Source organism: Aspergillus ambiguus (genome assembly GCF_047715705.1).
Source record: "Aspergillus ambiguus strain CBS 117.58 unplaced genomic scaffold BDV59scaffold_3, whole genome shotgun sequence".
Taxonomy (NCBI): domain Eukaryota; kingdom Fungi; phylum Ascomycota; class Eurotiomycetes; order Eurotiales; family Aspergillaceae; genus Aspergillus; species Aspergillus ambiguus.
The window spans coordinates 593158-606965 of NW_027395516.1; the positions used below are offsets into that span (position 1 = coordinate 593158).

The 13808-nt window shown below is 54.3% G+C and overlaps 5 protein-coding genes across 5 annotated transcripts; 2 read left to right on the top strand and 3 right to left on the bottom strand.

Annotated features, from left to right (window-relative positions):
- Positions 1-136: 136 nt before the first annotated feature.
- BDV59DRAFT_169685 (uncharacterized protein) lies at positions 137-1416 on the bottom strand. Its single transcript, XM_073688293.1, has one exon. It carries the CDS (start codon positions 1044-1046, stop codon positions 543-545), a length of 504 nt encoding a protein of 167 aa, XP_073551816.1. The 5' UTR covers positions 1047-1416; the 3' UTR covers positions 137-542.
- A 2658-nt stretch (positions 1417-4074) lies between these two features.
- On the top strand, positions 4075-6484 carry BDV59DRAFT_190890 (grainyhead-like protein; the record flags this gene model as incomplete). Its single annotated transcript, XM_073691818.1, has 3 exons — positions 4075-4229; positions 4297-4809; positions 4873-6484. The coding sequence occupies 3 exons, from the start codon at positions 4075-4077 to the stop codon at positions 6482-6484; spliced, it is 2280 nt and encodes a 759-aa protein (XP_073551817.1).
- A 1085-nt stretch (positions 6485-7569) lies between these two features.
- Positions 7570-8219, bottom strand: BDV59DRAFT_169702 (uncharacterized protein). Its single transcript, XM_073688294.1, has one exon. The coding sequence runs from the start codon at positions 8203-8205 to the stop codon at positions 7897-7899; it is 309 nt and encodes a 102-aa protein (XP_073551818.1). The 5' UTR covers positions 8206-8219; the 3' UTR covers positions 7570-7896.
- Positions 8097-9326, top strand: BDV59DRAFT_169706 (uncharacterized protein). The gene is made up of 4 exons (XM_073688295.1): positions 8097-8348; positions 8412-8459; positions 8521-8541; positions 8652-9326. Exons 1-4 carry the CDS (start codon positions 8273-8275, stop codon positions 9119-9121), a joined length of 615 nt encoding a protein of 204 aa, XP_073551819.1. The 5' UTR covers positions 8097-8272; the 3' UTR covers positions 9122-9326.
- On the bottom strand, positions 9327-13653 carry BDV59DRAFT_169708 (CLH domain-containing protein). Its single transcript, XM_073688296.1, has 5 exons — positions 13260-13653; positions 13178-13204; positions 12160-13127; positions 9809-12108; positions 9327-9752 (listed from the first exon to the last, which is right to left on the bottom strand). Exons 1-5 carry the CDS (start codon positions 13557-13559, stop codon positions 9466-9468), a joined length of 3882 nt encoding a protein of 1293 aa, XP_073551820.1. The 5' UTR covers positions 13560-13653; the 3' UTR covers positions 9327-9465.
- Positions 13654-13808: the final 155 nt, after the last annotated feature.

The following is a 13808-nucleotide window of genomic DNA, read 5'->3' on the forward strand; positions in this document are numbered from 1 at the left end:
TCTGATGCCGTCGATCTAGACTTGTGATTCGCGACTGTGCGAATAAACGAAAGCAAAAAAAAAAAAAAAAGAAGGGTGTTTTGAATCATCAGGAATGTTTGGAATGGGGCTGATGACGTGCGTTTATTCGACGATCGCCCATCATGCCATTCTTACCGATCGTTCTCCAGAGTACTGCCCTGACAGCCCCCCAAGCCATTCCCGTCCACCTGCAGTGGCTTATGTGTCAATCACTAGATCACACGCGATGTACCTATGGAAATTGAAGCCCGATGGTGTGTTGTCGGATAAGCTTGCCGTGTTTAGATGCTGAATAAGACCGTAGCTCCTCAGGTACGGTTGTATCGTACAGAGCAAACCCAGCACTGGACCAGACTGGTGAACGTCGAGGGGGAGCCAGACTTTGTACCCCTCTTACAATTCCTTCTGGATTAATGACCGATAGTTGGGGGTGTCGGGCTGTGCGGGAGCAAGAGGGTGTAGGAACAGTGATTCATGAGGGATACAGAAATCCCGAATGTAGTTGGACAGCATCCCAGCCACTAATCTGATTGAATGACAGACGTCCAAATCCCTGCCCTGTGTTTCACGACGTGCGAAGGATCGAATCCCATGGACGAATGAATGTGCCGACAGGCCGTCATGTCAACCTCCATCACGGGAAGGGCGAGGGGCGCAGGGACCGCGAAACGGCGGCGTGGCGAACTCCATCTACGTCTTCCATCGTGACTCAGCTGGACGTGCGGCTCCCTATTGGATACGAGCATATCTTCCATTGTATTCCGAATGCGGGGAGGGCGAGGTGTTGCACGTCCTCCAAACTCTACGGAGTATATGTTTAGGCTGATGCTGGGAGTATATGTGGCACAGATGCTCCTGTCCACCTGCTCGGCATCCCGCTTAATGCCCCGATCCCTACGCTTAAGTGGCGATAGACAGATACTCGCCCAGGTAGGCAGGAGCTTCGATGGCTTTTCTACATGATGCATCGTCCCCGTCTCTCGGGAATGTTGGCTCGCATGTGAGCAGGCAGTCTGAACCTTCATCGCCTACACTGATTACCTCGGAGCTATCTGCTGGAGGCTGTTAGGTAATCGTGGATGAAATCGTGACTGCCGGTACTGGATCATCGCTCAGCCCGACGACGCTTCCCCGTTGTTCCATGTCAATTCCGCGAGATATACTTTGCGTCGCGGCTACGCCGACAATGTCCGTAGGTGTACGGATGATTGGGGGGGGTAAGAGATGGTGGATAACGTTTACGGTGACGTGGATCATGGACGGGAGGGCACCCATAGCCTGTAGAGGTTCGTACTTTTGGCAGTTGGAGGAGATCTTACGAGGGCGCGCTCGACTGACCCTACTTGTCAGTCTGCAGGATGATGTCCCGCCGACTGCGATTTCAGGTATCTTTCCAGAAGACGGGGTCACCTTGTCAAGGGACTGCAGCATCGATCGGATCGCGTAATGTCCTCGCAAGGGACGATCGTAGTGGTCGGTTTGCTAGGCGATCTGCGGCCCATGCAGCTCATAACCAATATAGTTTGCTGTCATCCGCGCGAGCTTCCCCAACCCAGCCCACATCGCAGACAAATGATGGCTGTCTGTGCGAGGGCCCCAACCCGATGCAGACCGTAAAAAGACTCCCGCCAAATCGCCAGGGGCAGAGTAAGGCTGACGGGAAGATGGTCGGCCATGCGTACGTGGCGTGAAGGAGGGGAGGGGGGGGGGGGGAAGGCACCGGCCAATATCAAGACCCCGCCAGCGATCTGGCAAAAGATAAGAGCAAGCCGTCGGATGACGCAATAAGGTGGTTTGAGCTGCTGTCCTCTTTTAGAAGGACCTCAGCTGTTACCCCATGGGATTTGGGCCCTAACGGTTCCGTGGTTGACCCGGACGAGTTCTCCGGCAAATAACATCCACGCATTGTGTTGGGTTTCCTCAAGAGGTACCGTAGGGCTTCTCTAAGGTACCAGGGCCGTACCGGTGGAATCTTACCTACGATACCTCGTATGTAATTGAGTTTCGGAGAGCTCCGTGCGATGTTGCCGGAGCGGTATATCCCCGGGCGGTGATTGGCGGGATGGCGTTCCATCCCAATCATGCACTGGCAGAGGATGCCTCAGGCACTTACTGTCTTACGCCGTATGTACAGCGTACGTGATCATACCGTGAACGCTTTACGACTACCTTCACCAGGACAGGTACGTCGGCAAGGCACTCACCCCAAGGCTGGAGTATACACCGTAAATCGAAGTCGGATTCGCCGTGAGCTATTAAGTTTGAAATGAAGCTTCTATCATTTTCTAGGGTTTTCAGTTATCTAGTAGGGCCGAGCTTGGCCGACCTGGGACCGTAGTCGCTACTCCCATGGGTGACTCCTGGAGTTTATATAGAGTTCTACATGTGCTTGAATAAACGTATGGATTGCGGGAGGGGGAAAGAGCCATATCCATACTGTCGGGGGACCGATACAGGGTCGTGGCGTCGGGGACCCCTCCGCTGGATACTTTTCAGCCAATTCTGATTCATGTAGCACATGAAATGCCTCATCTGTTGGTGATTGCCAGAAACGCCCTCCTCCAATGGCCAGAAGCTTGGTTGGCGACATCTCGGCGACGCCGCGTGGAGGATGGCCACAATGGCTATAGGCGATCTGATAAACTACCAGGTATCATGGAGATGGCAAAGGGTTTGAAGTTGCCGATCCACCGGAATAGGCTACAGGCTTTAGAGAATCCTATATTTGGTCCACCATGCATATGATCTTCTCGTCTATAGGGATCGTAAGCTTAATTCCTCGGCTATCTGCCATGGGGGAGGGTCGAGAAGCTTTGCGGGCTAGATAGTCGTTACGTGCAGGACTACGGGATGACTCTCGACTGGGTGACTGAGAGATGTCGTAGGATAGCAGTGATCGTGCGATTGTCCGTCGAGATATCTACGTACCTATATCTCGACAATCTCCCTTAGGTACTCCGCCGTACATACTCCTTGAGTACTCCGTGAGCTATGGCATCGTCAAGGTACGCGTGACAATACCCATACCTGGTCCCTGTGGTACGGAAATGCCACCGATGTAAGATACCTTTCTTCGTCCACGGTAATCCTTACTTCTGGATCCGCTCCACCCTCTTCTTCCGTCCCCACCGTTTTGACTCGGGCCCAGAAAATCATATCAGTCACCCCGACAGGTGATATGATTTTTATTTTTTATTTTGTTTTAAGAAATATTTTTAACTTACACCATACTATTTCATAGCAAGTGACGCAGCCAGTCCCCAAAGAATAATGAAATTAATTCAATCTGTACCCTGAGGTCAATGAACATCGTACGTCACCGATCCGGTGTTTTTTTTTTTCTTTGGCTCTGATATTATAATAGCCAGAGACTTATCGCATTCTTCCTCCAAACCACCTCCCGCCAGAAATACTCCCTGAAGATTCCCTTTCCCCTTCTAGATCGATTCCTCTAGAACAGAGAAGGATATAAACGAGCAAAGAATTATCTTTGCTCCTCCTTCCTACCCGGCCTTGCCTTCTGTCTCCCTCTCCCTCTCTTCGATCTCTTACCCGCTTTTTCCCCCCTCCTCTCTCCACGCCCTGAAGAATTATCGCCCCCCCACTATTGATTGGCTCTGCTCACCTGCTACGGCATACGTCGGCATAAACCCTCCTCCTCTCTTTTCGGTCTTCACCTCTCCTCCTCCTCCTCCTCCTCCTTCTTCTTTTCTGCTCCTCCCAACCGGCACCCGTCTATCTCGCTCTCCTCTCGCCGTTCTCCCCCGTCCAACCTCATTGATTCCCGCTGTTGTCTCGTCTCTTCCGCGACTGCGATCGGATTCGCTTGGAGGTGGTCCATCCTGATCACTCTCGTTCTATCGATCGCAGTCCAGTCCGCAGGAGTCTGTCCAACCCGGTTTAGATGGTGGTCGTGGAACCGAATGCCCTCGTACTTCTCGACTTGTCGATCTCCCCTGGAACAACCCCCGTTCTGCCCTCTGCGAACCTCGTTGAATAATGTTTCGCAATAGGTGGGTTGACGCCCTCATCTCCAAGTGAAATCCCCGGACCATGGCTGACGAACGGGTCCCATGGTACAGAAAGAACACCCAGAAGCCGGACGCCGAACTCATCCAGAGATTTCGAGAGAGTTTCTCTGATGTGGTTCCTCCCACTTCCCATACGCCGCCCCTCCAAGTCCCCGCCCAGCCGATTACCCCCTCCAGGTACGCTTTGATCATTCGTCGACGCCCAATCTCCTCCGTCATAACTAACCGTATGGCTTTCCCTCAGGCTCAGCCTGAATGGCAGTGATTTCAAAATCGGCGAGGCCGCACCCCAGGCCGCGCAGGGCTTCCCGCCTGGGTACATCGAACCGAATTCATTGGCTTTCATGAACCACGTCAACCAGCCTAATGGTTACTACACCCCCAACTCCGGTGGCCTCGGGGCTATGTTTCACAGCCAGGCGGGCGACCTACATACCCCGATGGGCATGCAGATGATGACGCCTCTCTCCCTCCCTCAGCAGATTGCCGGTGCCACAGTGAATGCTGACGTCGCCGGGCTCCCCACCATGGATCACTTCAACAACTCCTTCATGGGTCAACCCTTCCAGAACCCGCAGCCCTTTGCACAACAGCCCTCGTTTGCGCCCGCTCCGTTTGTTCAAGACCCAGGGTACGATGCCATGGAAGAGCAGGTGGATGAGCTCTCATTAAATGATGTGGACATGCAGGGTGCTGCTCAGATAATTCCGCCGACCTTACAGCACTCTGGTCCGATTGATGATGACTTGGGAGAAAAGTAGGTGTCTCCCCCTGGTCTGCAAACGAATCCTCCCCCCTAACCCTTCGTCACTATTTCCAGGTTTCGCTATCATGTCACTTTGCGTGCACCCACCGCCATGGTCAAGGACCAGAATGAGATCCCCGTTTCGTACCTAAACAAAGGTCAGGCTTACTCCATATCCGTCGTCGACACTGCCCCGCCACCCGTCAGTTCTCAACCGGTGAAATATCGGACCTTTGTCCGGGTTTCTTTCCAAGACAAGGAGCAACGATCGAAACCCGCCTCGTGCTGGCAGCTGTGGAAGGAAGGTCGTGGATTGAACGAGGCTCATCAACGAGGTGGGAAACTCCAAGCGGTCGAATACGTCGACCCCATCCAAGGTGGTATCGATGACCAAAAGAGCCGTCCCGTCCAGCTGGAGAGCTCTTCGTTCGACGGATTTTGCGTTACGTGGACCTCGAACCCTGCCACTGGTGCGCCCGACTGCGCGATTTCTGTCCGGTTCAACTTCCTCTCGACGGATTTCAGCCACTCAAAGGGCGTGAAAGGCATTCCGGTGAGGCTGTGCGCAAAGACGGAGATAGTCCGCTCAGATGCCCTGGTCGCCAATCCAACTACCGATGCCGAAGTTTGCTACTGCAAAGTCAAACTGTTCCGCGACCACGGCGCCGAGCGGAAGCTGTCCAACGATGTTGCCCATGTGAAGAAGTCCATCGAAAAACTCCGGCAACAGATCGCGCAGGCAGAGATGGGCGCTGGGAACTACGGCAAGCGGAAACGCAGCGGTGGCTCGATCGCCCTCAAGCATCCCGACCCTCGTCCCTCGAAGATCACGAAACACAAGCGGACCTGGTCGATGGGCTCGCAGGATGCCCCCGAAAAGATGAGCATGGAGGACGACCTTCATGTGAAGCTTGCGTTGATGCAAGAAATGTTCACGTCCACTCGACCCGTGAGCGTTCTCAGTCTCCGAGGTGAAGAGGAGGATGATCCCGACTTGTATCCCGTCAAGCTTCCCGATGCGAACAACTTCGTCAAGAAGGAGGGATCCCAGTACGGCATTGAAGCCAAGGCCGGTCTCCAGACCCTGTCCCCCACGAGCAGTTCCATGTCGTTGAATTCGCCCGCTCATATGCCGTCGAGCCTTCAACAGCCGGGGCTCTTCTATGACTCGGGGTACCAAGCGTCCCTGAGCAATTCTGCCGACAACTCGCGTCGTTGCTCCGAGATCCGTGGCGAACGGGGGCTTCTGAGTCATCCCGTGAGGGTGCAGAGACTGTCTTCCGGAGACATGCCCCAGGGATTTATCGAAGCGGTGGGCATTGACCCCACGTATCGACCTCCGGAGGAGCGTCCGGCGAAGCCAATCGCTTGCTTCTACGTTCGCTTCCCTCGCGGCGATCAGGTCCAGGATGACTACTACCGGGCGGTCTATCTGACCGAGCGCACTGTCGGTGACTTGATGCGGCAGATCTCGATGAAGCAGCGGATAGACCCCGACCGCATTGTGCGCGTGCTGCATGTCAAAAAGGACAACGGCATCAAGATCATGGTGGATGATGATGTCGTCCGCGAACTCCCCGATGGCCAGGATATGGTCGTCGAGATTGACGAAGCCTCGGCATTCGACAATGCAGTATCCCCTACTGATGGGTTGACGCCAGCTGTGGAGGTCAAACTGAATTATTAACTCCACGTCAGTCAACGGCGGTTTGCAACTTCAAAAGCTTTCTTTTTGTCCGTTTCATTTCGTCTTCCCGGGCTGTTTCGGGAATCATGGGCAAGGGAGCCTCCACAATAGAAGCAAACCGGCGAGGGGCGCCTGGTGCGCTGCCAGTTTGCACAGCTCCCTCCTGGGCCCGATCACCTTATCTTACAAAAGGTTTTAATGTTTGTTCTTGCCTTGGGGCGTTGGGTACGGGGATAATATACGAGTCTCCGAGCAATGATACCCTGTCGTTATATCCGCATTTTTTTTTTCTGAGTTCTTCCCATTCCTGTGCCATAGTTACGATACTGTCGATCACATCTTTCAGCGACTTGGATTTTGGTCTCCTTTTTACTGCTGTGGATACACGATTTCTTCCTGCTATTTCCTTTCGCTAAGTATGGCTACGATTTTCTCGAGGGTCTGGTTGGGGAATTGCGCACACGAAAAAGATACCCTGTTCCATTTTCGCCGGCCTGCGTTGTGCTTTTTCTATTGGATGGTTCATACTTCGTCTGCTGTCTGTCTGTCTGCCGTTTTGTTCCTTTCCGCTTGAGCTGTCGTCATGAGTTCAGAGTATACGGGCTAGGCCATGCATAGATAGTACACCGAATCTATCTCATTGTCTCATTCAGTCAGTCGAGTTTACCCCGTACGTTGTGGCGTTGGCTCCATAGCGTGGGCCCCAGTGCACGGACAGGACGGTCTTGAACGCACAGAGGGACGTTGACTCCTACCGACGGCGTATGGGCGTTGGGATGGATATCGACTAGTTCCGTTAGTACCATACGACGATGGGGCGAACCCATCGCGGCCGGCAAATGGTACCAGTATATAATCCCGGAGACAGGCCGAACTGCCCATATACGGTATGGATTGACCGTCGGGAGCTTCTGCGTGTGCTGCGCTAAGTGGTTCTAGACCGTTGTCTGGTGAGGATATTTGTCGGCTAGAGCCGTTGATGAGAGTGTGGTGTCAGGGGTGTCGGTGGTACATCCCTAAGAGGGCATATATAGAGCGGCTCCGGTCACCTGAGTTGTTCCGTGGTAAGGACATATAAGTCGACCCGTTCGAGGTTGAGTGAGTGAGTACGGCGTGGAGGCGATGATATCAGATAGATGATGACATCAGTCAGGAACCAGTCGGTTGGGATGGCGCCATGTCGTCATAGCGCGGCGATGGTGGTCCGGTAATTCATGCTTTCCTTGGAACAGAACAATACTGGCACTCCACGCGGATCGTGCCGAAGTGGGCCATTGGTTGCCTGTAATATTCTGTTCTTCTTGGTCTAGTTTGGTTTCTGTTTCTCTTCCGTTACGGTTCCAGACTATTTGGTTACGGGCTGTTAAACTATACAGATGTTGATTGCACACTGGTGGATCGACCCTTATGGGTCAACGGTGAGATAAGCTTATTGAGTAGACTTTAGCGATCCGAAGTATGAAGTATGAAGCATACAGTGTGCCGTATAGGGTGTATAGACTGATAGACTGACTCACTGATGGCACCTTCCCTGACAATGAAGATGCCTGCCATGTTGCACGACCTGACTGCGTTGCACCTTCCCACTCTGCTCTGCTTCTGTTGCACCTGACGCACCTGAACACCTGACCCTTTTTCTTTCTCTTTCTTTCTTTCTTTCTTCTCTTCTTCTCTTCTTCTCTCTTCTTCTTCTCTCCTCCATCCCATCGTCGCTCGTTCATCTGCTACCCTCGCTTCCTCCGTATCCCCCATCAACTCATCAACGTACCTCACCCCCAACATCTCCAAATGGCCTCCCACGCCTTCTACAAGATCTTCTTCGTTCTGGCCGTCTGGCTTCTCGCAGCTACTGCCTGCGCCAGTGGTACATTCTTCTCTTCTCGCCCCAACCCCAGGTCTGGCCAACATCCTAGGCTAATCCTATCAGACAAAGTCAATGGCGTCGTGGACCATGCGGGACCAGATGTCCCTGCTGGTAAGCTTCCAACTTCTCCATCAGAGATCAATCACGCTGACAATGTCCCTGCAATCCTCAGTTCACCGTCGCCACCACGATGGTAGGCCTTACACCCCATACACTTCCTAACCCACCCACACTTTCTTACTTCCATACTGATCCCCTCCTCAGCAATCACCACAGTTACTGAAACTGACTGCGGAACCAAAGTCCCTACCAGCACCGTCTCCCTGACTGCCCCGGCTACCTCTCTTCCCAGTTCCCTTCCCACCGGAACTCACACCACCCTGTCCGACAGCATGACCCTCCCGACTGGCTTCACCACCAAGACCGGGGCTGCTCCCACCAGCGCTCCCACTGCTGCCCCGACCAGTTCCCCCGCGAGTTCGGCGACTTCGAGCTCTGCAAACTCGGGGACGTTCGCTCCCACTAGCATGGCTCCAACCGAGTCTTCCGTGTCGTCTGCCTCTGCTTCCACTTCGTCCCAGGATCACCACACCACCCAGACTGCTAGTCACTCTCACAGTACTTCGAGTGCTGGAAGCACTGCCACCACTGCCACTCACTCGCCTTCCTCTTCCACGGCTCCGCCCAAGACCGGTGGTGCTATCACCCAGCGAGGGCTGGAGACCACCATCATGGCTTTGCTTACTACCTTCCTTGGCTTCCTCGCTGTCTAGTCGAGCGTTGAGGCCAGCATGTGATGTATCAGCATCATTTGATATGACCATGTCGCTCACATGAGTTTATGTTGTGCAATTTTCTTTCCCGTTACCGTGGGTTGCGGCATTAATCCCTTACTCTGCTAGCTGCCAGTCATGTTTCAACGGATATGTACTTAGCAGCGGGTCTCCCGCTCCAACTAAACAAAGGTCATTCCTGGTAGATTACATTTCCGTGGGTATCTAGTAAGCAAAAGCGTATATCGTCTGTCAGAGACCCCTGGCGGTACCGGCCGTCTTCCACCCCATACGATCAGACAGGACACATATGTACGGATCGACGAGGTCACCCCCCAGATGGCTCACGTCTCGGTCTCCCCCATAGCTTCAATATCCTTGGCCAGCGCGCAGATCCGACATCCGTCGCCAACCCGATCCCGCAGCAACCGCGCAGTCGTCACTTTCGGCCCGACGGTCTTCGACGTCGACAGAGATAACTCATCGAGCGTCACGGAACGAGACGGCGAAAGCGGCCGGGGTGTCTGAGCAGCCGACTGGCTTCCAGGCGTGGAAGTCGGCGACTCGGACGGATGCACATGCGACAGGTGGAAGATATGGCCGCATGCAAACCCGACGAGGATCTCTTTCTCTGCACACAAACATCAGCGCAATCGATCAATAGCTGTTTGATAAACCGTCACTTACCATTGGCGTGGAAGGGGCGACGACAGCCCGCACACGTCCCCGCACGAGACGCGGTCGACGGGGCGCGCGACGACGACGACGGCCTGGACGTCTTCTCCGAGGCGGCATCGTTCTTGGCGTCGTCGTTGGGGCTGGGCGGTGACGACTTCTGCTCGTCCTCGACGATGTTGAATTTGATGCCGCGGCGCTGGCCTCGTCGTAATGTATCCATGCCCACGGCGACCTCGCTCTGGAGGACCTTCGCGGCGCCCTGGCTGATGCAGTCCTGCAGGTCGTGTTCGCGGATCAGCCGCGTGAGACCCTCGCGCAGGCCCTCGATCTCCAGCCCGCTGGGGATCCGCCGGACCAGTTTGATCGGGTCGATGGACGTGCCGGCTTCGACGAGGAGGCCGTGGATGAACCGCGGCTTGTCCATCGAGTAGTCCAGGAGGTCTTCCCAGAGGTCGGGCTCGTTTTGGGATTTGGCGAACGCGATCGCCTGCGAGACGTCCTTGAGGTCGGAGAGGATCAGGTTGAGCGCGCGTTTGGTCTGTCCGGTCTTGGAGAGGAGGTAGATGAGCTCCGGGGTGAAGTGGCGGCTCTCGCAGATGGTGACGGCCAAGTCGAAGGAGTAGGCGATGCTGGTTTGGAGGAACTCCATGAGGAGAGGGCGATCGTAGTCGGCGAAGAGCTCCACGGCGGTGTCGGCAAAATGGTCTACCAAGGCCTTGCCTTCGTCCGCGGCCAGCTTGCTTGCGGCGTCGCGGATGTGGGCGCCGTGGCCGCGCCGTGGTTTGCTCGCCCCGTGGGGAAGGGACTCCCCGCGCCAGAGGGCCCGAAGATAGAAGTATAGGAATAGAAGCCTGTTGGCCGCATTGAGTTGCTCGACAACTGTCTCAGGTCGGACGATCCCGGTGTAGGCCTCGCTGACGAGGAGCTTGATGGGCTCCGCGGTGACATGTTCAAGTTCCGAAATGGGCGCCGATTTCATCTGTTCCCTGGATACTCGGATCATGATGAATGCAGGGATGTCATCGGAGAGAGTGTCGAGGAGACGGTGGTCCCTGATTAGTGTCATTGCCGTGTCTGCATCCTGCAGCCGGATATAGCAGCGAAGTGCTTCGCCATAATGAGCCCCTGCAAGATACAGCTTGGCGAGACACTTCGTCAGAATACGCCAGTCGTCGGTGTCAGGTCCTACCCTGTCATATTTCAATTCGTCACGGACTGTTTCCGCCATGCCGTCGGTGTCAAAAAGATCCAAAGGCCATGAATCAAGCAGCTCGCTGAACCTGGTCCGGTCCTGAGAGACGTAATGTTTGAGGATATCTTCGTAGAGACTCGAAGGCAGCGGTGGGTGTAGATCAACTGGAATGACAGAGGATATTTCGTCTGCCTTATCATGTCTGATGAAAGTTTGGATCCAGTGTTCCCATCGTGGGGTGGTGTTGACTGCCTTTTTACACACCCCTGCCGCTTCTGCCCATTTATCAGCGTCCACAAGCTGCTCAATCCATAGCTCACCAATACGGCGCTTTTCACTTTCCGCCCCCGAAGTAGCCCCTCGGCCAGTTGTTGTGATGGAGGATCTGTCATCGGTAAAGAAGTCACCTAGACTGCTTTGAGGTTTTCCTGGAGTACCAGAGACACTGTCGCTGGCCTCATGTCCAGATCCTGCAGCTTCAGGATGTTCGTCTAGAAGCTTCCATGCATCTTCGTACTGCTCATGCTCATCCAGCCACGCGAGCCGATCTGAGAGATCCCGCTTCAGGGCTGCCACACAGTCATACGGGCTGTGCATGAATATCTTGGCCCCAACGCTCCCTGCCACATCCTGCACTTCCTTGGACAGTGGCTCCTCGCTTGGTATCCTCCGTGAAGCATACATGCTGGGTGCTCTACTAGAACCTTTGTCGCCGCTACTAGTCGTACTGCGAATGCTTGCGCCGGAACTGAAAAGCCGCGCGGGATACATGGTTGCGTCCCAAAGCCCAGTTCCTAATGTTTCCAGCGCACCTCGCTGGGAAACCGGGAAATTGGCTTTCCAAGGAGGGAGCACACACATATGGTAGTCTGACGAGGTGAGGGTTTCATATCGGCTGACAGAAAGCGTATCGGCGCTGATTTCTTCTTTCGTGTCGATATCAATGATGCGCAACTCGGGTTCCATCCCCCTTGGACGCCGGCGCATCCCTGGACGAACACCTAGCTTCGACCATTCCTCCTCTGAGGTGTCGTTTTCTGCCTCAATATAGGCCAGAACAACCAGGAGGTTCGGGGTGTATAACGAGATGCCAGATATAATGCAGTCTGTCCGTAGTCTGTGGATTGTCAGCGATTTTTGAAGTTCGGAATAACATCACCCAACTTACATCGTCGAAACCTCTACAGACCCAATATCATGGTTTTTGATATTCTTGTTCGGCCGGTCGGGGTAAACATCAATCACCCAGACTGTTCCTCCCCAGCCCACCACGAGCCGTTCGACGTTCTCTTCCTTGACAGTCGAGCGCGTTCGGATTGAATTGTCATTATCACCCTCTGGCTTGTCGGGAGAGTCGGCACTGCTCAGAGAGTTTTGATCCACCCACTCAGCGCGAGCCTTCCAAACACTCGCCATTTCCTCCCACCCCGGCCGATTAGGTCGATCAATATGGCTGATTCGCTTCCAGGCGAATTCTGCGTCGGAAGATTCCAAATGCATGTTTGAACGCATGATCTTGATTCCTTCCTCATTCACCCACATGACATATTTTCCAGACAGCGACCACTTGATGGTGCTGATCGCACCCTCGCCGCTATGTAATACGGTATCCTTTCCTGTGTTGGCGCCAAGGCCTATTGAGCCCAGCCAGCTTGTAGCTGCTGCAGCGGCGCCTCCCATCGTCGTCGAGTTTGTGCTTACACCAACTCTTCCACCAGTGGTGAGAATTAAGTCGCCAGCGCGCCCTCCTGATAAGAAAGTCCTATCGCTTTTGTAATCGGGAGACAAGGCGACTGCCTGGACGGGCCGCCCGAAGTTGCGCAAAAGCACATCCTTCGGATCGACCAAGGATGCGACACAGACGTTGCCATCAATGGAAGACGTTGCGATGTATATTGAATTTGACGGTGTTGCAGAAAGCGCGGTCTGGGGGTTGGCCCTCGATTGACCTCGGATGCTTCCGCTGCTGGACGCCGGTTTCGCCGAGAAGCTTTGGTCTTCGGTGACCTTGCTGAGATTCCCTGGTCGTAGCGTAGGGAGTGGAGGAGGAAACGGGGATATCGAAATGCACGTAATGCTCGCGGAATGGGCGTGATACACGCGGAGGGATTGCAGAAGAGGTATTGATAGGACGTGCTTCTGCGCGTTAGCGACATGGACGTCTTGAAGGGTGTACAGACACATACTATATTCCCATTATGCGTTCCAATAATCTGAAAGAACATTGGTTTAGCCATACGTCATACCTACAATGGTTGAACATCATACCATCTTATCTCCGGCGGCAAGGAAGGAGCTCGTTGCATCTCCATTGCGATAGACTCCGCCCAGGTGCTTGGTCAAGTGCGCATACTTAAGATGCGGTTCGTCGTCCTCTTCCTCTTCCTCGTCGTCTTCTTCTGCACTGCCCTCATGTTCCATATCGTCATCCTGAGCTTCTGAATCGCCATCATGTATACGTTCGGAGCGGTTGCGCTGCGGACTGGTCTTTTGCGCAGAGGACGTCGTATCAGACATCTCTTCGGAGCGAACGCCACCTTCTGGCTCCGTCGCGCCAGGCGCGTCCATGACAAAATGCTCGGGTGCCTTGAAGCTGTGTGTAGGGTCAAAACGTCATTGAAGAGGGGAGGTTTACCGTACTTGTTGCGGCGGGAAGCTGGGGTAGTCAGGTAGTTACCTAAGTGGGAACAGCTGACTCAGCGGGGTATGGTCGCAAACGTCCCAATCGAATCGCCGAGGCCCGTTCATTCCTGGCCATCTCAACTCCCCAAGTCGCGAAACTTCCGTTGTGTCCTCTCTCCCATTCTTCCCGGCCTT